General features: G+C 38.2%; 2 protein-coding genes and 1 pseudogene across 2 annotated transcripts; 2 read left to right on the top strand and 1 right to left on the bottom strand.

The window, feature by feature from the left end:
• Positions 1-312: 312 nt before the first annotated feature.
• Positions 313-11,092, bottom strand: LOC113068808 (PHD finger protein 3-like; annotated as a pseudogene).
• A 4,186-nt stretch (positions 11,093-15,278) lies between these two features.
• Positions 15,279-17,870, top strand: LOC113068805 (interferon alpha-inducible protein 27-like protein 2A). The gene is made up of 4 exons (XM_026241666.1): positions 15,279-15,412; positions 15,504-15,527; positions 16,295-16,456; positions 17,354-17,870. Exons 1-4 carry the CDS (start codon positions 15,403-15,405, stop codon positions 17,461-17,463), a joined length of 306 nt encoding a protein of 101 aa, XP_026097451.1. The 5' UTR covers positions 15,279-15,402; the 3' UTR covers positions 17,464-17,870.
• A 770-nt stretch (positions 17,871-18,640) lies between these two features.
• LOC113068807 (interferon alpha-inducible protein 27-like protein 2A) lies at positions 18,641-20,879 on the top strand. Its single transcript, XM_026241667.1, has 4 exons — positions 18,641-18,777; positions 19,901-19,936; positions 20,017-20,178; positions 20,318-20,879. Exons 1-4 carry the CDS (start codon positions 18,768-18,770, stop codon positions 20,518-20,520), a joined length of 411 nt encoding a protein of 136 aa, XP_026097452.1. The 5' UTR covers positions 18,641-18,767; the 3' UTR covers positions 20,521-20,879.
• The last annotated feature ends 2,584 nt before the right edge of the window (positions 20,880-23,463 follow it).

Below are 23,463 nucleotides of genomic sequence, written 5' to 3' on the forward strand. Positions count from 1 at the left end.
GTAAAAGGCAATCAAAACATTTACCCAATAGTAGTCTTATTTCCTTTTTTGTTATTGTGAAATAAACCGTACCTTATTCTGTGATCTCAGGTGTTATGTTTAATTACAGTGTATGGCAATAAAAAAATAAGCCTCTTTAAGAAACAAAGACTTTCATTTCAGTCGCTTTACTAATAATAAAACATTTTATGAACTGTACATAAACACGATGTGCTAAATATGCACATTTCTGTTGTGTGACAAGCCAAAATGTACAAAGAAATATTTGTCACATGAAATATAGAAAATACTTAAGAAGCCAATTTTAAAAAAAAATTAAAACCGAAAAATAAAACGTGTAGCAAAAGAAGCTGTTCTCATCAACCATGACATGTTTTGTCTCATGGCAGTTTGCGTACAACAGTAGTTTCATTTTCTTGATTACAACCAGCTGCTTGTGAAGACAATGTTAGTGGGTAATTGAAAAGCCAGGTAGGGAAAATTTACAAAAAAAAAAAAAGAAAATATATCGTTTAGATTGCATTAAAAAAACACACACAATCTCGCTAGCTGCTTTTCCATATAAAAATCATTTTGCAACTTTATAAATAGTTTTCTACTGTTTTACAAATTTAAGGAAACTAGAGCGGTTCCATGCCAAGATCACGAGCGTCTTTCTCTCGAGTCTCTCCTTTGTTTCTCATAATCAGAATCCCGTCTGTGTTTGTCCCTGTCCCGGTTATGACTGCTGCTGTGGTGCCGCTCTCTGGGTTTTTCATGCTTGTCCTCTTTCGAGTGGCGTTCTTTATGACTGTGACTTCTCTCCCTGTGCTTTTCGCGGTCCCTGTCATAGTGCCTGCTTTTGTGATGGTGTTTGTCATAGTGGTCTCTTTCTCTATTGTCCTTCCTGTGGGTCTCATCGGACCGTCTGGACGGCTTGTCGCCCAAGTCACCATATGACTTCTCCGAGCCTTTTTCATCTTTGCTGAGGGGTGAAGAGGTCAGTAAACTTGACTCATTCGTCAGAGGTGGTGCAGGGTGCATTTGGGAAGGGACGGTTTGAGGCCAAGGTGGAGCGAGCATGCAAGGATCACTTGGAGGGAACATCTGTGGGGGAGGTGGACCAGAAGGAAATGCGAAGGGTGGAGGGAACCCGTGGTTGAAGAGGTAAGTAAGGGGCAGGATTGGCTGGAGGAGGAAAATATTGGGGAACAGGTGGACCGGTGTAATAAGGAATGAAAAATGAGGGATGGATTATGTAATTTATGGTTAAAAGAAGAGGTCCTGGACTGCTTAAGACCTTCGTTTTTCCCAAAGGAGGAGATTGTGCTGATGGCTTGGATGTCCTCTATGGCTTTGCACTCTTGAGAGGCTTGTGTTAATGGCTGCTGAGTAACTTTCTTTTCTGAATTACTTTCTGGTTGTTGCGGTTTTAACTCGGGAAGTTCAGATGATGAAGACATCTTCAAAGTCTTGGTGGGACTTGATACTGTTTCATTTTTGGGGACAGAGCAAGAGCCGTCACTAACAGAATCTCTTGATGCATCTGATGAAGTGGTTTCTCTTGTTTCTTGACTAGCTGGTGCAGCTTTGCTGTCAGTCACGGACTCCTCTTTGGTTTAGTGGCCGTGAGAGAAGACAGGAAACTCTCTGTTGAAACATCTGCAGGTTTGTCACTCAGAGACAGTATGATTTCACTCTCTTTTTTTTTCCGAGTTTGTCTCCAGACTCGAGCTGGGTGGAGCCTGCTCTGTTTTAACAGCTTTGGGGTCTTTTTTCTTGATAATGAAGCGGTCAAGTCGAGGAACGCTGGCTGTAGGTTTAGGATGGATTGCTACATGATTTCCACTGTCAACAGTTGGAGTCTTGGACTCAGTTGCTGTAGAATCACTCTTCGCAGTGTCGCTCGAAGACGATGCCGCATTTCCGGGCAACTTCAGCACCCCAGGAAGAAAGTGCAAACAAACATTCTCATCGGTTTCCGTATCCAATATCGGTTCTTCGACGACTGACTTAATTAAGTCTGCAGTGTCTTTTTTCTGCGTGTTCCCCAAAATGCTGATAAAACTTTGCTCCGCGTCTTGAGCCACAGGAGCTTTCTGTTGGTTATCGACATGAGGTTTGCTTTCTGCCAAGAAACTAGGAGCTTCGCTGACATCGCTTGGCAGGATTACCCCAAAGTCACTTTTCGGTCTCCGGCGAATTACCAATCCAAGAAGAAGATTGGGGCGATTGGTCTCCATTCCTACAATGTGGAGGATTACACAATTAATTTTCGTTGCAAAAATCATGCGGATAGTACAAATTGCCCTAAAAAAAACAAAGTCTTACCTGGACCATCAAACGGAACAATCTGGTGGGGAATTTTTTCTGTGGAGCCAAGAGGAATGAGATACATGTCTTTAACTTGTTTGCGGTTGTTGGCAACAACTCCATATCTTCTTCGGCTGCTAAAATAGGCGTACAACAAAGTATACGAGATCTCATCTTCCTCGTTGTCGGGGCTGAAACGGATTACACATATTTCCTGGAAGGGGGTAAGTAAAAGTCACAAAAAGCAAATACAAATGGTCATATATAGACAATGACTACTCAAAGGATAAATCATTCACCTTTGTCCCAGAAGCACGGATTTTCTCCACATAATCCCAGACTATTTGAGGAGAGATGCGTCCACCTATTTGGATGTTGTCCGGCAAATCCTGCAGACACGATTCGATATGTTTCTAACACATCAGTTCCAATGTTTCACTGATATATTTAGGATGTACTTCAAAATGTTTGACTGCCACATTACCTGAGTTAGGTGGTCCAGTATTCCAGAGACAGGATAAGCTTTTGTTAGAAACCTCGCCACTGCCGGCATATCAACAAAGCCACCCCATAGGCTTTCCAAACTGCTGAGGAAAGTAGCTGTATCTTCTTTGCTACTTAGACTATCTGACCTATTAAAGCAACAATTTCATAATATAATTTAAAGTCTTGTTTTCCAAACATGAGATTACTTAAATAATTTGCTTAATCAGGAATCTTACCTGGATTCGGGCAAAAAATTGAGGAGACCTTCCTCCATAGCCCTTAAAGACAGATCGTCCATCAGTGCTGATGTAGGAGTAGTTGTGGAGTGCAGAGATTCATCTGTCGTACTAGACTGCCTCCTCACAACTGTTGTAGCCACTTTTGCTACCTTTGTAGTGGCTTCCTCTGTAGGTGGAGCCATGCGACCTTCAGAGAAATGGAATCATGGTAAGTTCATTGTACCATAAAAACATTCTGTAACTCTGAAAACTTTACTAATGAATACATTTTGCAACTTTGACATAAGTTTCTTTTTAAGAATGTTTAACAGCTTTAACAAATAAAATTCCTGTACACAAGCTGAATCTTACATTAAAAGAGGGAGCTTCTTAATGGACTTAATTTATCAGACTTAGTTTTTTGGGTAAAAAAAATTTGCTTAACATTAAGTAGACCCAATATACTTTTTAGTTTAGTATGATGTAACCCCTTCACCCCCAAAAAAATAAGTTTTTAAAAGCTGAACTTTATTTTAATGTTTTACCGGTGCAGATTTTGCAGTTGAGGTCAAATAGATGAGACTTGTGCAAGTTGGTGGTATCTATAGATTTCTTAGGACTGTCAGCTTTAGTCTCGGGTTTTTCTTCAGGCACTTCTGCAGCTTTCGGAACAGGCTCTGGCTGAAGACAAACAAGGAAAATTTAGAAAGCAATTTTCGTTTTCATTGTTTGAAAATATCTTTTTTTTAAAAGCTGCACAGAATGGAGCATTAAGTCTCCCAAATCTCACCTCAACCTCTATGGCCTCTGGTGCTTTGGCAGGCTCCTGATTCTCAATTTCAATTTCCCCTTTATGGGTGATTTTAGTGATAGGACGTCTCTCTACCTCTCTCTGTTCTTTCTCAATCATTTCAATCGTCTGGCAGCAGAAACATCAATAAGGTCAACAATCAATATCAAAATCGGAATGACTTTGAAATTACTTTTCTGATGGACAAATGTCCCACTGATTATTATTTATAAAATATAAACTGTAGCTCTGCTGCATTTCCAAAATCTCACAATGTTTTACTAACATGTCGATTCTCTCTTCGTCTCCAAGCAGCCAGCTCCTTAGAGGCCAGCTCTTCTGCAGTCATACGCACCAAATCTGCAGGGGAAACTTCCCCCTTGAGCACGCGCTTGAATAAAACCTGCAAAAGAACATTTATTTTCATTAACACAGCATTAGATTTTTAGAAGGGAAGTAAAAATGAAAACGTGTAAACAGTGAAAATATGCTGCCCAGAGACATGAAATACTTTGTCAAATATAAAATCTTATACGTTTTTTACAATACTGTTGAAAAATTGGGTAACGCTTTATATTAAGGTGTCCCTGTTACACATTACATGTACTTACTATTATAATAACATAATAACTAACCATATATGTAGTTAATTACTCAGTACTTAAATGCATAAGTACCCTGTAACAAGGACACCTTAAAATTAAGTGTAACCCAAAATTGTATACTATTGAAAAACAATTGTATTACCAAAAATAATGTTAAATTACTTACATTATTTTTTGCATCTTTCAGATTGAAAGTCAAACTCCTGTATTTATTTTTGTATTTACTGTCAACACCCTGAAATAGAGCAAAAAGCTCTTTCTCCATTCTTCTGGCCAACTCAGCAGGCTTGTCCAATGAAATCTTTAAATCGGCCTCCTTCAGTCTGTAAAATAAGAGGATACATTGAAGAGAATATGAACAACTTAACATTACACACTTAATACAAACAAGAGGTAGACCGCTTTATTTCAGCAACGTTCACAAACCGTTTCAAAAGAATCTCCTCCAGCGAGTCCCGAACACTTCGTCTTATATGTCCAGTGGACGGTTTCTTTGAGGACACAGGTGATATTTTAACTTTCTTCGCCTCATGCTTAACACTTGGTCCTGTAAATATTTAAAGTTAATCATTTTGTATTAATTTAAAATATGAATGAGGACAAATTAATTTTATTAATTTGATCATTTTATTAATAAATTGAAAAAATAATTAAAAAAAATAGGTATATAAGTATATTTTATATAAAATAAATACCCTTTGATGCTGAATCTTCTGACGGTCGTCGTTCTCCAACATTCTGTAAAAAATAAAAATAAATAAATAAAAATAAATGAGTACTACTATATGGCAGTAAAACTGTAATCTGAGCCAAACAAATTCAGGTGGCCATTTACACACAACCGGCACATCCGGGAACGTAACTGTCAATTTTTTTCACCGCCCCTTTTTAGGGGAAAATAAACTAGATTTCCCATAGACTTCCATACAAAATAGCGGCGAAAAGCAACGTATGTACACAGCCGGCAGGAGTGAATAACTTAAGAAATCCCTAAGACTAAACATGTCAAGAAATTATATGTCCACTCTGCCTGCACCAGAGCATGAAAGATATATCCACAAACTTAATTTGGTCAATTTAAAAACACGTACGTCCCTTCATTCTCCCAGTGTCAAACTGGTGTAACAACCCCATCCAGTGGCCAGAAGTGCCTTACCGGGACATTCACTCATACCTCATCGAGACAGCAGGTTCACCAGTGAATGTTTTTCCTTCGTATTTGAAAGTAAACCTCTTTAAATGTATATATTATGTCTTTATATTTAGAGTACTGAGTGCACTTTTCTGCCCAGCCATACAACTAGCCTGGCTTAGCTTTCGATTAGAATCATAGTAATTCATGATATTTCCATAACAGCAAGATATGGATGATGATGGCAAATTTGGGGTTTTGCAAACATTACTGGTGCACCCAACCACACAACAACTCTTTGGCATGTTGTAATGTTAGTCCACTACCTCGATCCAATGCTGTATGGCGGTTTGTTTTCCCCTAAAAGTGGGCGTGACTCTGTTGATAGACATTCTATGACGCTGCGCCGGTTGTGCGTATATGTGAGTGTGTAACACACCTGTCCATGTGAACACACCTGTGAGGAACCGTCCACCTACCCTGAGTGAAAGCTAACTAAGCCCTTCACACCCAGTGTAAATAATATAGAAAAGCTGATTTATACAAACCATTTTAAAGAAAGCAGGTGGCTACCACACAAATCAAAAGCTAAATCAGAAAGGGCAGAACAAAATATAAATCTGCCATAAGCAATCATCAAAATACAACTTTGTTTGCACTAGGTTGATATAGGACAAATCATATCCTATTAATCTAGATTCCTTTTAATCTAATTTTAGGCAATGACATGCTAATGCTAATTTAGCAGCCTGTGATTTTTACAACACTTTCAGTCACAATCTCAAGTTTTCACCTGATTTAAGTGAAAGTTACTGGTTCCCATCTATGCTTTCATATATGGCAGTTACACAACACTTTATAATTAAAAACTACTTGATTTTTATGTTGACCAATGCATACATTTTGACTTGTTTGCTTACTTTTTGGAAGGGTCGTATTCCACCTGCGGTGACCGACTGCTGGGGTCTCTGTTTTTGTTTAGCAGATGACTTCTCATCCGACTGCCCCTTGGCCTGAGCATCGACTTTCCCATTATCTTCCGCACAGCACTTCAAACACACATACTCCTGGTCCTCCTTTTCCATCTGCTGCACTTTAGACAGATCCAGACCCACACAATCCCCATGAAACCAGTCTTCACAGCGGCCGCAGCCCACCATGAACCTAATCAAACAATCAGACAACAGCGGTGTGGATGAAACTTACAGGTCTGTCTTCAGCCCATACAGATCTAACATAAGGCTTTTTTTCTAACTACCGATTGATTAGGATATCTTTAGGTTTTATGAAGGTAAATGTAAGACATTTTAAGGCTAAGTGAAGAAAATATAAGGAATACATTGAAGGTACCAATAATACATCAATTTGATCTCTAAACGTTTATATCTGGGGAGCACACAATGAGTTGTATTAGCAAAACTTCAATGTGTGACAATTTAACTGCCAACCAATATCCATTACTTTTATATTCATAAAAAAAAAAAAAAGTCGCAAAAGGCTTGAAAACAACATAATTCAAAGGGAAAAACAAGGTTTTAGTTGTATCTCTGTTAAATATTGTAGGATCTTAATAAACCATAAATCAATTGAAAGCTCATTTATTCAGCTTTCATTGATGTATAAAACTCAATTTTGAAAAATTTACTCTCAAGACTGGTTATGTGGTCCACGGTCACATATGAATGGATTTAGAGATTAAAGCACATACCGGTTGTTGTGAGGTTTCTTGCATAATCCACAGTGCTTGCTGGGATCCCACACAGTCTCGCTTTCAGGAGGAGGGTCACCCTCAGCTTCCTTCTTCACCACAGGGGCATTATCAGGGATAAAGAGCTGCGGCTCCTCTACCGATATACTCCTAGAGTTTCTGCTCTTGTGTCTTTGCTGGATCTTCTCTGGCTGCTTGATCTTGACCTTCTCCTGCTCTTCTTCTCCTTGGCTGTTTTTCACAGGTGTGTTTGTTTTGTTTACTGGAGTGGGAGGATTTTGTGGCTTTTTTAGAGGATGAGGAGACTGGACTGACGTGGCACGTGGACCAGAATTAGATGACAGTTTTCTGCTGACAGTAGGGGACACTGGGACAGGTGGGTTTACGGTTTGGTTTGCAGGATTTCCAACTTGAACCTTTTGAATTTTTAAGGGTGGTTTAGGAGTGACTGGTCCACCTGGCCGTTTCAAGCCAACATTAATGGGCTTTCCTTTATGACTTTTGGGGCGGTTTGTATGTAGATTTTTATCTCTGGGGTGTCTTGGTACTTTCTGCAAGAGCCCTGGCCTGCTGAGATGAGATGGTTTGTTTTTGGCAGCAGACAAAGCCTGTTTGTGTTTTAGAAGCTTTTTGACTGCAGGTTGAACCGGCTTGCCATTCTTGTTCCCTGTTTTTTGTGCACGTAACTTTCGGGTCCTGTTTTGGTCATTCTTTTTGTTGTCTGCAGGTGTGGTGTTATCCACACTGGGTTTGAGCGACATGGAGCTGTTGGTGTCTTGTACTTCATTAGGGTTCACATATGGCCCAAAATCCATAGGCATGTCTTCACTAGTTGACTGGCCAACGCTCACTTCCCCGACAACGTCTTGTGTAGAATTAACAACTTCTTGTGTGCCATCATCTTGATTTTGACCCAAGTTGAGTGCATGGTCATCGGCAGTGACGCTGTCATCCTGGAAGCCCAGAGACTGAAGAGCGCTCGTGCTAAATGACCCAAATGCATGCGACGGGCCAGGAAGCAGTTCAATTTTATAGCCCCCCACAGTAACAGTTAATCGACGTAACACAACTACTGGATTCATAGAGGAGTCGACCTCATGGATTCTAAAACGTCGGCTGAGCAGGGCTTCCCTTTTTGCATCAAGGCTTTTATTTCCAACCGGGTTTCTGCTACATGTTGACTCTTGCTTGTTACTCTCGGCTGCTTTTCGTGCAGGACCTGTGCGCCTGCCTTTGAATCGACCGCGGCTCGCTGAAAGAGAAAAATGGTTTCAACACACATAGTGGCTAAACAGATGAGCAGTCAAACACAGCAAACGGGCAAATACGTTGGTTCCAGATGACTTTAAACTAGTGCAGTCAAACGATTAAAAAAATAATAATTAATTTTTGCGATTAATCCCACCTAACATTAAAGTTTTAAATATACTTTTATATTGCAATAATTTCTAAATCTTCAAATTAATGTACAAACAACATTTAATATTTGATGGCATCCTTTTGTCAGCTTTTTTTGGTAGGCCAATGTCTATAGTAACATATTAAGCTGTAAAATGACTGTAAAAGCATGATTTTCAGGGTTAAAATAGAGAAAACGTTTTTAAATTCCAATGCATAAAGGCAAAAAAATATTATGTAATTCCTTGGTTTAACTACTAGATACCCATATGGGCGCATAAATATATATAGTATGCCCATATATATATATATATATATATATATATATATATATATATGGGCATACTACATACACCCTGTTATAAATCACTTATAGACAAGACAACTATAAGTGCCATTTTAAAAATTATTATTATTATTATTATATTATTAAAATATATTAAAATTGACGAGTTGACATTTAAAATTTTATTTTGATTTTAACTTTAAAAATAAAAACTAATTTATATTAACTAATAGAGTAAAAATTGTCTTTGGACAGCTGCAAACAATCAGTGGATTAATTGTGGTTTACTTCTGAACTTTTACTGCAAGCTGATTCAGAAGATTCAAACCAATCCAGTTGTGTTCATTTTGTTATGTGTACCTGTTTGTCTCCTCTGTAAATGACCTGCTTGTCTTCTGCCCTTCGAGAAGCTGGACTGACTGTGTTCTCCATCAGATGGACTCTGACTAACACCTGCAGCTGTCATGTCATGATCTGCATCAGCAAAACACCGTCAAAGTAGTTAAACTACAAACCTTCTTCAAATTCAAAACACAGACTTCAAAAGCAATTACTGTACCGGTTGAGCTCCCAAGCTTAAAACTGACATCTTCGTTTTCTAACAGATGAAACTGGGTAATAGCAGATCCAAACATGGGATCTTTGTCACTGAGCATGTTCTTCAGTGAATCTTCCGGTTGGCCGTCACCCGGTTCAAACTCATCCCTAGCTTCACATTCCAGGTTCTGTCCGAGCAGTAAGGAATCATCCAACTGGTCACTGGGAACCAGATGATTGAATGGACCACCAGCTATATCCATCAATTCCTGCACTGTATGGTTTGCTCTAGAAGAGTAAAAAAAGGTAATTGTTATAAATGTATCTTTAACACTGCATTATCTTCTAATGTGTACCATTTTTACAAATGAGTTGGATTGATGACATTAACGCCAAATAAATGCTCATTAGTTTGCAGAAGGAAAAAGAACAAAAAAAAATCCTACAGTTTCCCATGCTTAATAAAATGTAGCATGTTTGGCATTAAATCAAAACTATATACAAATATGTTGCAAACCACACACCGACATAGGGAAGGCAGGGGCTAACTGTCAAAAGGGCAGTATCCAGTCCAAAGTCCAACTGCACAAGTGTTTGTTTACTCTAGCAGTGGGTATGAAATGTTGCAGGAAACAATTTTTTTTTTTTTTTTTTTTTTTTTTGGAGCCAAGACTTAAAAGGTATGTTTTTTAACCTTGTGTGTGTTTAAAAGTTAATGTGCCTAATTATATGAAACATTCACTAAAGTAAAAAGTTTGACAACTGGCCCCGGTCTCCCCTTCTTATAATAACACAGCTACTGAACAGCTTGTCACAATGAATTAGAACAGTTGGTAAAACAAAGTATGGCGTTAGCATCAGGTGTCAAACTGCAAAAGTCTATTATAGACTAAAAACTCAATGGAGATATACATCTAAATTGTTTAATGACCTAAATCACACATTTTGCATTCAGAGTAGACTGGTCAGAGCCACTGATGTGTTTTATTTTGGCTACAGATCGGCTCACGTGCACTGACAGCTAGCGCATGCAGCCCTCAGCAGCTCACACATTCACAGACTCTCTCTGAACAAGAGAAGGCAGCTGTAAAAAAAAAACACACACACAGTTCTAATGTTTGCTATAGATGCAGTCGGCGTTTAAGGAAAGCTCTGCGTTAGAAAAGCCTCACAAAACAAACAAACCACCACACGCTTCGGCTAACAGCAGGGGGCCTTTACCAACCAGCCTGCAAGTATCTCACGCGCTCACCAGACCGAATTAAACTCCCTCTTATCAACAACAATTGTTTGACACCATCTCCTAAAGGTACATATATAGTTAGAAGCAAATTAGACGCGGCTTTTTGCACACTCGTCTGGAGTCGCGTCGCGTGCACCGCAGGAAGGCCTCGCGCTAAACGAACTGAGATCGTGCACGCCCACTCCGCGCTAGATGCGAGATAAAACACTCACCACGTTTGTCACTGTAATCGAAAAGCCAGTGCATAGTGGGAGAAGGACTTGTATTATTGCTTACGTTGTTGGGACGCCATTCGGATTGTCGTTGTCGCCAATGCCACAACCTTTTCCGCTTGAGAACTGCGGTGGGACACAAGTAGTACTTCCTGTTGACCCTCATCCAGCCAAACATTTCGTGATGTGCTTGATCTGCCGGCAGGGGGCAGTGTGATCTAGCTCTAGTCACTGCTTTACTGCATAAACTACAGTGTGTGGCTGAAGAGTTTGCAGAATAATATTATTAAACAAAAAAATGAATAATAATACAATTAATACGTTGATCAAGCACTTCAGGATGCGTAGACTGGGGAAGAGAGCCGGTGTCCTGACATTTTATCCTACAAGGGTTGACTGTGCATGTGCACATCAATAATGTGTCCTTTTTCTCATGCTGAAGAAGAATATTTAATTTATCTGCATTACTGTAAGGGTAGGTTTAGGGTTGGGGTAGGTAATAACACAATCTATATGGTAGAAAAAAAAATTGGTTTCCTGTAGCTGTATCCATGAGTCTGATTACGATGTGATTACGAAACGAGTCAGTCTATTGTTCTTTATCTGGCTCGGCTCGGTGTTCATCACAGCAGTTCTATGGAGCCAGAAGAGTCTCAATAAAGATAAATACACACACTACATTCACATATGCACACACAGGATTCATACATGCACACACATGATTCATAAATACACACACAAGATGCACAAATGCGCACAAAATTTAAAAAGCACAGAAGATTCACAAATGCATACAAAATTCAGAAATGCACACAAAAATCAGAAATACACACACAATTCAGAAATGCAAACAACATTTACAAATGCACTCAAGATTCACAAATGCACAGAACAAGATTCACAAATGCACAGAACAAGATTCAGAAATGTATTTCTGATGCACACACACATATATCTTGATTCACAAACTGCTTGCGGTCTGTGAACTTCACTGCATTTGTGTGTGAATTTTGAGACTCCCCTGACTTGGCTCAACACACAAATGCTTTTTTTTAAACAGGGAATGATCTGCAACCAATCAGATATCTCCCTTCTTTTAGCCAATCACAAGAATGCACCCCACGTGGGGGATTGTTTACTTATAAGCCAATCACATGAACGTGTTCACACAGCAATTGTATTAAATTGTATGAAAATACAGATGTTTAGATTACAATTCAGGTTTATTTTTTATTATTTTTTTACAAAATATAAATTTAAAAATGTCTCAATACATATAGCCCAGTGACTGCAGAAAAAAAGTTAACCATGGATTCATAAATTTGCAATAGGCAATTATTTCATTTTATTGAAATATTTTAATGAAAGTAAAAAAAAAAATGTTTAAACCTTTTTGAATATTTAAATATATCTAAATATTCTTTTGGATGCAATATAGAAGTCACTTAAATTATAATATTCAGTCCCTACATGAAGAGAGAGTCAGTGGTCGGCTGCAAGAGGAAAGTGGCTCTCTGGCTGTCCTTCGCTTAGGAAAGTGAGTTGATCGCTGCGTGAGGAAAGTGAATCGTTCGCTCAACTTCGCTGCTTGAGGAAAGTGAATCGTTTGCTGAGGAAAGTGAGTCGCTCGCTGGGTGAGGAAAGTGAGTCGTTCGCTGCGTGACTCGTGAGGAAAGTGAATCGTTCCCTGCTGACTCGTGAGGAAAGTGAGTCGCTCGCTGGGTGAGGAAAGTGAGTCGTTCGCTGCGTGACTCGTGAGGAAAGTGAATCGTTCGCTGCGTGACTCGTGAGGAAAGTGAGTTGATCGCTGCGTGAGGAAAGTGAATCGTTCGCTCAACTTCGCTGCTTGAGGAAAGTGATTCGTTCGCTGAGGAAAGTGAGTCGCTCACTGGGTGAGGAAAGTGAGTCGTTCGCTGCGTGACTCGTGAGGAAAGTGAATCGTTCGCTGCGTGACTCGTGAGGAAAGTGAGTCGCTCGCTGGGTGAGGAGAGTGAGTCGTTCGCTGCGTGACTCGTGAGGAAAGTGAGTCGTTCGCTGCGCAAAGTGGGTCGCTGGCTGCGCAAAGTGAGTCGCTGGCTGCGTGAGGTAAGTGAGTCGTTCGCTGCGTGAGGAAAGTGATTGGCTTATAAATAAACAATCCCCCACGTGGGGTGCATTCTTGTGATTGGCTAAAACAAGGGAGATATCTGATTGGTTGCAGATCATTCCCTGTTTAAAAAAAGGCATTTGTGTGTCGAGCCAAGTCAGGGGAGTCTCAAAATTCACACACAAATGCAGTGAAGTTCACAGACCGCAAGCAGTTTGTAAATCAAGATATATGTGTGTGTGCATCAGAAATACATTTCTGAATCTTGTCCTGTGCATTTGTGAATCTTGAGTGCATTTGTAAATGTTGTTTGCATTTCTAAATTGTGTGTGTATTTCTGAATTTTGTGTGCATTTCTGAATTTTGTATGCATTTGTGAATCTTCTGTGCTTTTTAAATTTTGTGTGTGCATTTGTGAATTTTGTGTGCATTTGTGTATCCTGTGTGTGTATTTATGAATTATGTGTGTGCATGTATGAATCCTATGTGTGCATATGTGACTGTAGTGTGTGCATTTATCTTTATTGAGACTCTTCTGGCTCCATACATTAACAAAGTTAACAGCTTAAGTCATTTGTGGATTAATGCGTATTAGAGATGCGAAGCGTTTAAAATGATTCAGTTCGATTTGGTGAACTGAATGATTCGTTCGCGAACCGGAAATCGAGCTGCTTTGATTTGAACTCTCTCTCATACAGACACGGAAGAGAAGACAATGCTGAATAAAGTCGTCGTTTTTGCTATTTTTGGACCAAGATGTATTTTCGATGCTTCAAAAAATTCCAACGGACCCTCTGATGTCACATGGACTACTTTGATGTTTTTCTTACTTAATTTTCATTTTTGGGCGAACTAACCCTTTAAGCTCTTCTGCATACTTGGGTCTGGCATATTGCATCTTCCTTTTCACAATACCCCATAGATTTTCTATGGGGTTAAGGTCAGGCGAGATTGCTGGCCAATGAAGAACAGGGATACCATGGTCCTTAAACCAGGTACTGGTAACTTTGGCACTGATTGCAGGTGCCAAGTCCTGTTGGAAAATGAAATCTGCATCTCCATAAAGTTGGTCATCAGCAGGAAGCATGAAGTGCTCTAAAACTTCCTGGTATACGGCTGCGTTGACCTTGGGTCTCAGAAAACACAGTGGACCAACACCAGCAGATGGCATGGCACCCCAAACCATCACTGACTGTGGAAACTTTACACTGGACCTCAAGCAACATGAATTGTGTGCCTCTCCTCTCTTCCTCCTGACTCTGGGACCCTGATTTCCAAAGGAAATGCAAATTTTACTTTCATCAGAGAACATAACTTTGGACTACTCAGCAGCAGTCCAGTCCTTTTTGTCTTTAGCCCAGGCGAGATGCTTCTGATGCTGTCTGTTGTTCAAGAGTGGCTCGACACAAGGAATGTGACAGCTGAAACCCATGTCTTGCATACGTCTGTGTGTAGTGGTTCTTGAAGCACTGACTCCAGCTGCAGTCCACTCTTTGTGAATCTCCCTCACATTTTTTAATGGGTTTTGTTTCACAACCCTCTCCAGGGTGGGGTTATCCATATTGCATGTCCACTTTTTTTTTCTACCACATCTTTTCCTTTCCTTCGCCTCTCTATTAATGTGCTTGGACACAGAGCTCTGTGAACAGCCAGCCTCTTTTGCAATGGCCTTTCGTGTCTTGCCCTCCTTGTGCAAGGTGTTAATGGTCGTCTTTTGGACAACTGTCAAGTCAGCAGTCTTCCCCATGATTGTGAAGCCTACAGAACTACACTGAGAGACCATTTAAAGGCCTTTGCAGGTGTTTTGAGTTAATTAACTGATTAGAGTGTGGCACCAGGTGTCTTCAATATTGAACCTTTTCACAATATTATAATTTTCTTAGATACTGAATTTGGGATTTTTCTTCGTTGTCAGTTATAATCATTAAAATTAAAAGAAATAAACATTTGAAATATATCAGTCTGTGTGTAATGAATTAATATAATATACAAGCTTCACTTTTTGAATGGAAATAGAGAAATAAATCAACTTTTTTATGTTATTCTAATTATATAACCAGCACCTGTATACAAAAAAGGCAAAAAAATAAAAAATCAGGAACAGGAAATATATATAGCCTATTAGAATATAATGTTAAAAATATAGTAACACATGGAAATAATGACCAAGGACGGAGATATTTGTTTACTTTTCTAAGGAGAACTGGACTGGAATGATGATTTTAAGTTTTAATAAGTTTGAGTGAGACAACAGATGGCAGTAATGCAAAACTATGGATGCCAACTGCCGTGAAACTCCAACAAAGAAGAAGAAATACTGTTGAACCTGTTATTATACAGGCTATGTGTTGAACCTGTTTTTATATTGTACGTAGGCCATTGTCGCTCTGTAGTAAACTCTTTGAAAACATGTCGAGGGGTGAGTACCCAATTTCCATAAACGGCACAAAGCAAATATATCTCCTCTGTGTTTCGTTGTTTGTTTACGTACTCTCTGTTTTCATTTTCAGCTCTAATCATTACAGCTGGTGCTGGTAAGTGTAAGCAAAGACCAGCATATAATCTAGGCCCTTTTTAAATGTGTTTGAGCACGAATTAAAGAATAGTTCACCCCAAATATGATGGCCCCTCAGCCCATCAAAGATGTAGATGAGTTTGAAATCGGAACAGAAATGTAGCATGACAATATCATAATCAGAATGAGTTCAGTTAGCTGATATAAACTATATAAATGATATGTCAGTAAACCACAAGCTGCGTGTTTGTAATAAACAATTTTATTGACTTATAAATTAGCTGTCCTCTATCCATAATATAGCTTTATCCAGTGAAAAAATGAACAATTGTCTAGTCTGAATCACTAGAGAAATGCACAGACCAAGAACCATTTACAAGTGAAAACCGATCTAAATAAATCTATTTGGTGAATTTTGTTGTGAAAGGACAACAGGGGTTAGACTTTTTCACTAGAGAAAGCAGGACAGTTAAACGTTTCTTGCAAACATGGAGCTTTTCACTTCACACAACATTAACCGGTGGACTGAAGTGGTGTCCATTATTTGGATTATTATCTCTTTTTTTTCATTATCTGTTTGGATACTCATTTCTCCTTATTAAATTTTTTTTATTCAAATCTTTTCTGGTGAAGAAATAAACTCATCCATATCTTGCATGGCTTGAAGGTGAGTACCTTTTCAGAAGATTTTCATACTTGTGTGAACCACTTATTTTATAGAAGTATTTAAAATTTATTAGAAAATTTAACTGAATGCTTTAAACTATTTATTTTCCTGTTGATTAGCTGGTGCAGTACTTCTGGCCCCTTTTGCGCTTGGCATGGCTGGGTTTACCACCGCCGGCATCACTGCAGGTTCTGTGGCAGCTGGCATGATGTCATCAGCAGCCATCTCCAGCGGTGGCGGTGTGGCTTCAGGAAGTTTGGTTGCTCTCCTCCAATCTGCAGGTATTTTCTAATCCTATATTAAGAGTATAAATGCCCTAATAAGAGCAAAAAAAATGTAACACACCTGTACTAAAATGAATTCGTCTGATAAGCTACACATGTAACTGAATTGTTTTGAAACGGTAGTTCCTGAGTAATGTCAATGGTAGGGTTTTTATTCTAAGATGCACGTATGAACTTGTATGACATCACTGGGCTGGGTACAGCTCTGTGTCATTCTGATTCAGTTTTTCCTGTTGTAAGGCGTTTTGTGTTCTGACAAGTACCTCTCACTGATCTCTATCCACCTTATTCCTACGCCCCATGACCCTTTTTCGTGAATTATGGGTGTAACATCTGTTAAGCTGTAAATCAGTAAAAGGCTCGCTTTATGAATGCAAAATATGTTATTGTTTTTTTCAACTGGGCACAATGAGATGACATTATTCTACTCAGCCATTCAACCATCAAACATAAAAATAACAGTGTAAAAAGATAAACGGGAACTTTCAACAAACCATGAATAACCCCAAAAGCCAGATTTGTTCAACAGCAATAACAGATGGGTGAAATATCACTGTAGTAATATCTGTATTATGTAATATATGTTGCCTTAATAAAATATGCCATAGATATTCTTATAACATGTCATTCTGTATCACTCTGTGTTGTTTTTTTTTTATTTATTATAAAACATGAAGGGAAATCGACAGCTCATTCAAATAGAAGTTCCCCAAACCGGAAGTGGCAACCATAATTCAAAACGCAGTAGGCTTCAGTGGATACTGTGGCATTAAAAAGGAAAGTCTTTGTTACTGTGGCAAATGGGATAAAGTCCCTTTGGTGAAAAAGCCTTTGCCTAAAGGCTATTTTCTACCCCATTAGGGTTAGACAATAAAGCTTCTGTCATTTTTTTAGGCGCTGCTGGTATGTCTGCAACAGCAACAGCTGGTGTGGCATCTGTGGGCGCTGCTGCAGGAGCTCTAGCAAGTGGAGCAGTTGGTTTGTTGAAAAGGATGAGGAAATGAGAAATGTACTGGAGTCCAGAGAGCTTCTGTTTACAGCCGGCTACCATGAAAAGAGTTTAGCAGCAGCCTTAGAGTGTTTAAAGTAATTTTCTGTAGCTTGATTTGAAGTGTTTAGCTAAATTTTAAAAATAAGGATGTAAGCACCCAAAACTTGAAAAAAAATCTGTGATTTTTCATTTAGCACTTTGTAACTAAAATTATACTGTGGCTCTAGGCTAGATGCGTGGTCTGTGTTTAAATTTATGTACTAAAAGCACTTTTACATTGTGTTTACATCATGTGCAGAATTATTCATATTCACTGTTTTTCATAGATTGCAAAAATGTACAGTAACTACTTTAAAATGAATCCATGTAGTAAATTCATGTTGCTAATAATGTGATTAAATTTGAATTCTGTCACCAGAATTCTGTTTGTCTTCGTCTTTTGTTTTAATTTTCTGCAGAAAAGGAGCTGGTTTACACACAGCTTGCTGTCTGTGTGCAAAGAGGTGAACAAACAGACTTACAGTAGCTTATAAAGACAACGTTTCAAGGTGACGCCCTTTGGTCCTCAGCTTTTGACCAACTAGGAGACTCCATGGAGAGTCTCCTCCATCACACCATGTCATATCTTATACATTGCTAACGTTCATAAAAACATGTAAAGACTGACATGTATGCAAACACCTGGCAACTTTACAGTGGAATAAGTTTCTTGTTATAATTAAATTGTTGATCTTGTTCTTCTAAATTGTACAATGAAAATATTGGCCCATTAAGAAATCATTAACAGATTCTTTAGGAAACCAAAAAGTTATTAAATGGCTTTGCTTCTAAAAGTGCACTCACAGTGATCCCACAGAAGAGCCATATTTGAACAACATTTTATTATTCTGAAGAACCATTTTCCTCTATAAAGAACCTTTTGTGAAATTAAAGGTTACAGTTCACACTACCACAATAAACTTCTGTTACAGAGTAACCGTCACCATTAAGATGACAAGGAATCCGAACATTTCTCAGTTGACATTTACTATTATATCTAAAAATGTAAATGAATGGAATTATCAAGTTAAACATGTTCAAGAAGACAAAGACAATCACTTCTTTTTCCACACAAATGCAGTTTGTTAGGGTGTTGCAGAAATACTCCCATTCAGTTCTGGTTTTCCCGGATGGAGTCAGACGGCATGTGATTTCCCGCCCTTGAGATGTTTCGGTTTTGTCACGTCATTACTTCTTGTGCAGCGTACATCACAGCGGCACAAATCCGTGTGCATATAAAAAAAAGCACCATTCTCGTTCTGTACGATCTTTTAGACCATGAAACGTGGTAAGTACCTCAAACGTTTGCTTCTGGTGAATATGAGATATATATGCAAGTGTATAGCATGAGGCAAAATCTAATCGATGTGGGTAAAAGTTTTTTTTGTTTTTTTTTTTTGCTGTATTTAAAATAAACACAACACTCGATCAGAAAATTAAATAATAATATTTTAGAAATGTGCTGTTCAAATAGAATTATTTGTGAGTTAGAGCTGGAATTTTGAAGAAGAAATTTTAGTATTTAGAAGAAAGAAGAAAATATATATATTTAGTAAATGACGAGATGAATTTACAATTCAAAAGCAAATAATAGGTCTTAGATTTTCCCAAAAGGCTGTATACTACACGGATTAACTGACTGACTTTCTTACTCCATTTTACAGTCTAACTGATAAATAAGCAAAACGTATAAATTAACTATTTATTGAGGAGTATCTTTCAAAATGTTATTCAAATGCAATATTTTTCAGACAATTGCCAGTGAATTAAAAAAAAAAAGAAAAAGAAAAGAAAAAAAGATATATATGATGGTTTCTTTTGAGTTCTGATGTCTTATAAATTCCATAGGAACTTAATCTGGGGAATTCTGGAAATATTCAAGTTGGAAACTTAACAGGAATTTATGGGAATTAATTGGAAATTTGGGGAAACTGTATCATATACTGTACAAACTTACATTTTGTTTGGTCATAAGTTCACATGCATGCAAACTAATACAAATTTAAAAAATATATATATTTTTATTTTATTAACTATTTATTTGTTTATTTTTATACTGTGATACTTTTTTTCAGAATTCATTCATCTTGCTATTTAGTCCAATCTTTTGTGTGCAGGATTCAATAAATTATCTGTGCATGTTATAGATGAATGCACAGTGTAGGGTGTGCTGTCTGCAGTAAGTGTGCTGTGTGCTTGTGATTGAAGAATGGACAGGGTTGGAATTCAACTGAAAATGCAATGAATCTGCATTAAATTTTCAACTACATTTTAGTTCCCTGTTCCTGCCATTTTGCAGATTCCCATTAATTCCCATGGAATTTTTCAAGTCTTGAAAATTCACAGAATTTTGCAACCCTTAATTTATAAATAATTTCTGCAGTGATTTTATCAGTTTTATCCATTTTCAGGACTGTTCACCATAATCGGGGTCACAGCAGGGGCAGGTAACTGTGTTCTGATGATTTTTTCTTTACATGAAAGCACAGTTGTACAGAAGATAATTATTTGTATCTGTGTCCATTAGTCGGTGCGGTTGCATTGGCCCCGCTGGCACTCACCATGGCTGGATTCACCTCTGCAGGTATAGCAGCAAGTTCTTTGGCTGCCAGCATGATGTCATCAGCAGCCATTGCCAATGGAGGTGGTGTGGCTGCAGGAAGTTTGGTCGCTCTCCTCCAGTCTGCAGGTATTCTTTATTAAAATTTAATTTGCCTGTCCATTTTAAAGGAATAGTTAACCATAAAACATACCCCTATGTCATTTCCAAAATGTTCCTGAAGATTTTGCAAATTTTTGGTGATGCGAAGATTGTTCTCCCTGGTCAGGTGCTGCTGGACTGTCTGCAGGTTTGACAGCAGCCGTGGCATCTGTGGGTGGAGCTGCAGGGGCTGTAATAGGTGGAGCTGCAGATTTGCTCTCTCATTCCAGGGGTCCACCTTCACTTGAGAATGAAGATGATGGAGATGAAGAACAGGAGGATGCAGAGATGATGAATTTGCAAGAGGCCAAAGAGCTTATGCCAAAATAAGGGCCTCTGATAATAACAGATAACAATGCGTTTGTGTGAGCACTTTGTGTGCACATGTTAATTTTATGCTTGTACAGGTAAAATGTGCATGTATAAGGTGGTTGAAGATCACTTTTTTTATTAAATAATTAAAGCATGGTTTTAATATGAGAAATTGTAATTAAAAGGATTTGTGTCCTTGAATTCTGTTATGTACCTTTTTAATACTTTCTAGGCTGATTTGAAACAATCTCTATTTTATAAAACACTACAAAATGAAGGTGACTTGACTTAATTAACTGTCTAGTCATTTAAAGTAGTTTGAACAATTGTCATAATGCTGTTATTTGCAACCTAATAATAAAAAATGAAAAAAGAAAGAATGAACTTTGTTCTTTTTCCTGGCTTTATGCACTTTACACATTTGTTTATTTCTGTGTGGATCAGGGCCGTGCACAGACCTTTTGAGGGGCATGTGCTGAAACTGAAAAAGGGCACCCCCCCCCCCTTTATTTTCTGGCTTTCTTCTCTTGTTTCGTCTGGAGGTAATTGTCGACACAGGCTCCGAAGTCCCGATCTGAATCAACCGAGTGGCGAACAGGCTCCGAAGTGCCGATCGTCATTGGCGCCGATACAGGATGGCTGCCTCCGTGACGTGCTCTGCAGTTGTTTTTGTGTTTTTGTTAGTTTGTCCTGTCTTTAGTTATATTCCTGCAATCAGTTTCAACAGCGATGAATTGCTGGACATTTGGCAACACACATCTCCCGATATATCACCGGTTTTCGACTATTTTGATGTTTTGCTGGACATTCTTGTCGGCGGAGCGGCTGCGCTGATCACACGCTTCAAGAGGACGCGCAGACGGGGAAAAAGAGCTGGATTTCGAACGCCGTTGCCTAGCTTCCATCTGGCAAATCTCCGCTCTCTACCCAACAAAACGGACAAACTGCTTCTGCTCTCTTGGACAAATAAGGATTTCTCACACTCTGCTGCTCTGTGTTTCACGGAAACTTGGCTGAATGACGCCATACCGGACAGCACGCTCCATCTGCTGGACTTTCAGCTATTCAGAGCGGAACCCGAAGCAGAATCAACAGGGAAATCGCGCGGTGGCAGGACATGCTTTTACATCAGTGAACGGTGGGGTACAGATGTAACTGTGTTAAAGAAGATGTGCTGTCCTGATCTAGAAATGCAGTTGATCAACTGCAAGCCGTTCTATTCGCCGCAGGAGTTTCACTCGTTCATTCTGAGTGTTTACATTCCTCCGCAAGCGCACGTGAGCTCAGCTTTACAGAAACTCGCTGAGCTTCTTTTGTCTTTTGAAGTTTCTGTTTATCTGTGAATCCTGAAAAAAAATTTAATGTAACCGTTTCCACAAAAATATTGTTCAGCTGTTTTCAATATTGATAATAATCAGAAATGTTTCTTGAGCAGCAAATCATAAACTTATACTGATTTCTGAAGATCATGTGACACTGAAGACTGGAGAAATGAGGCTGAAATCACAGAAATAAATCAGATTTTAACATATATTCACATAGACATCATCTATTTTAAATTCTAATATACTCTTTCACAATATTGCTGATTTCACTGTATTTTTTATTAAATAAATGCAGCCTTGGTGAACAGTTTCTGACTTTATCTAATGATCTAATCGACCCCAAAATTTTGAGCAGTAGTGCATGAATTAAGCTTGTTTAATTATTAAATTACTATTTAGTTGTTCAATTTCAATCACGTTGTATTTTAACTCAAAATATAATGTTTCAAATATTTTACAAATTTTTCTTTACATCCTAAAAGAGTTCTATATTTTTTAGAAAAAAAGAATACATTTTACTGACCACAAACTTTTGAACTCTAGTGTTTATTGTTAGAAAAGTCTTCTATTTTAAATAAATGCTCTTCTTTTTAACTTTTCATTCATCAAAGAATCCTAAAAGAAGTATCACAGTTTCAGCAGCACAACTCTGATAATAAATCATCATATTAGAATGATTTTGAAGATCATGTGATTCAAGATTCAAGATTTTCATTCGTCACATATAAAATTATATATAGAATATATATAACCAGCAGTGAAATGTGAGTCAGGTCCACTCCATGGACAGTGCAATTATTAAAGAAAACAACACAAATGAAAATATACATAAATATAGCTATGTAAGAATGAAATAAAAGTAAACAATGCAAATATAAGAATAAAATATAAAAAAGCTGTATATTGTAAAATTAAATATAGAACGCAAAGTAATGTGCATGAATGTAAACTGTAGTCTTAAATATTAAGATGTACAGGTATGTACAATGTGCATATGTTGCCCCCTTGGACAATAACAACGACAGCTTTTCTTTTCTTGTAGATTTATTTGCCCCGGTTATTTTTCTCTTTTGTTTTCTGTGACAGATTCTGGGGCTGAAAGTTTTTACATGAACAAAACGTGTTAACTCTCATTCTTCTCACAGCGCCCCCAACAGTATACATCATTTCTGAAACTTTCGACATTTATTCTCTACATTATATCAGTAACAAATATCTACAATAAACACAGACATGAAACAAATTAAATAATTATTTAAGGTCCTTACACCCTCCCCCACTAAAAAAAATAAAATGTTACAAAACATTTTTAATTTACTATCTCTGGGTATATACTGAAAATGTAAGTTCCAATTACAGTGTAATGTACATGCTTTCTCAACAAAATAGTTTACTCCCATACAACTGTTACATAATAACAATGATCTAAACGTTTAGATTTGTTGCATGTTGAGAGGTGTCTTGTCTTTAGGCTCGCTGGTGGGCCCCCCAGAACATCCTGCAATGACAAGTGGACACAACCACCTACACCTCCACAATGTATTAACACATTTCAAATGTCACCTAAGTAATGCATTAATCTCTTAGCGTTTCATCCAGCCTATATCAAATATACCTTTAGCTGACCAACCTATAA

The sequence above is a fragment of the Carassius auratus genome, unplaced genomic scaffold, assembly GCF_003368295.1.
Source record: "Carassius auratus strain Wakin unplaced genomic scaffold, ASM336829v1 scaf_tig00000127, whole genome shotgun sequence".
Lineage (NCBI taxonomy): Eukaryota > Metazoa > Chordata > Actinopteri > Cypriniformes > Cyprinidae > Carassius > Carassius auratus.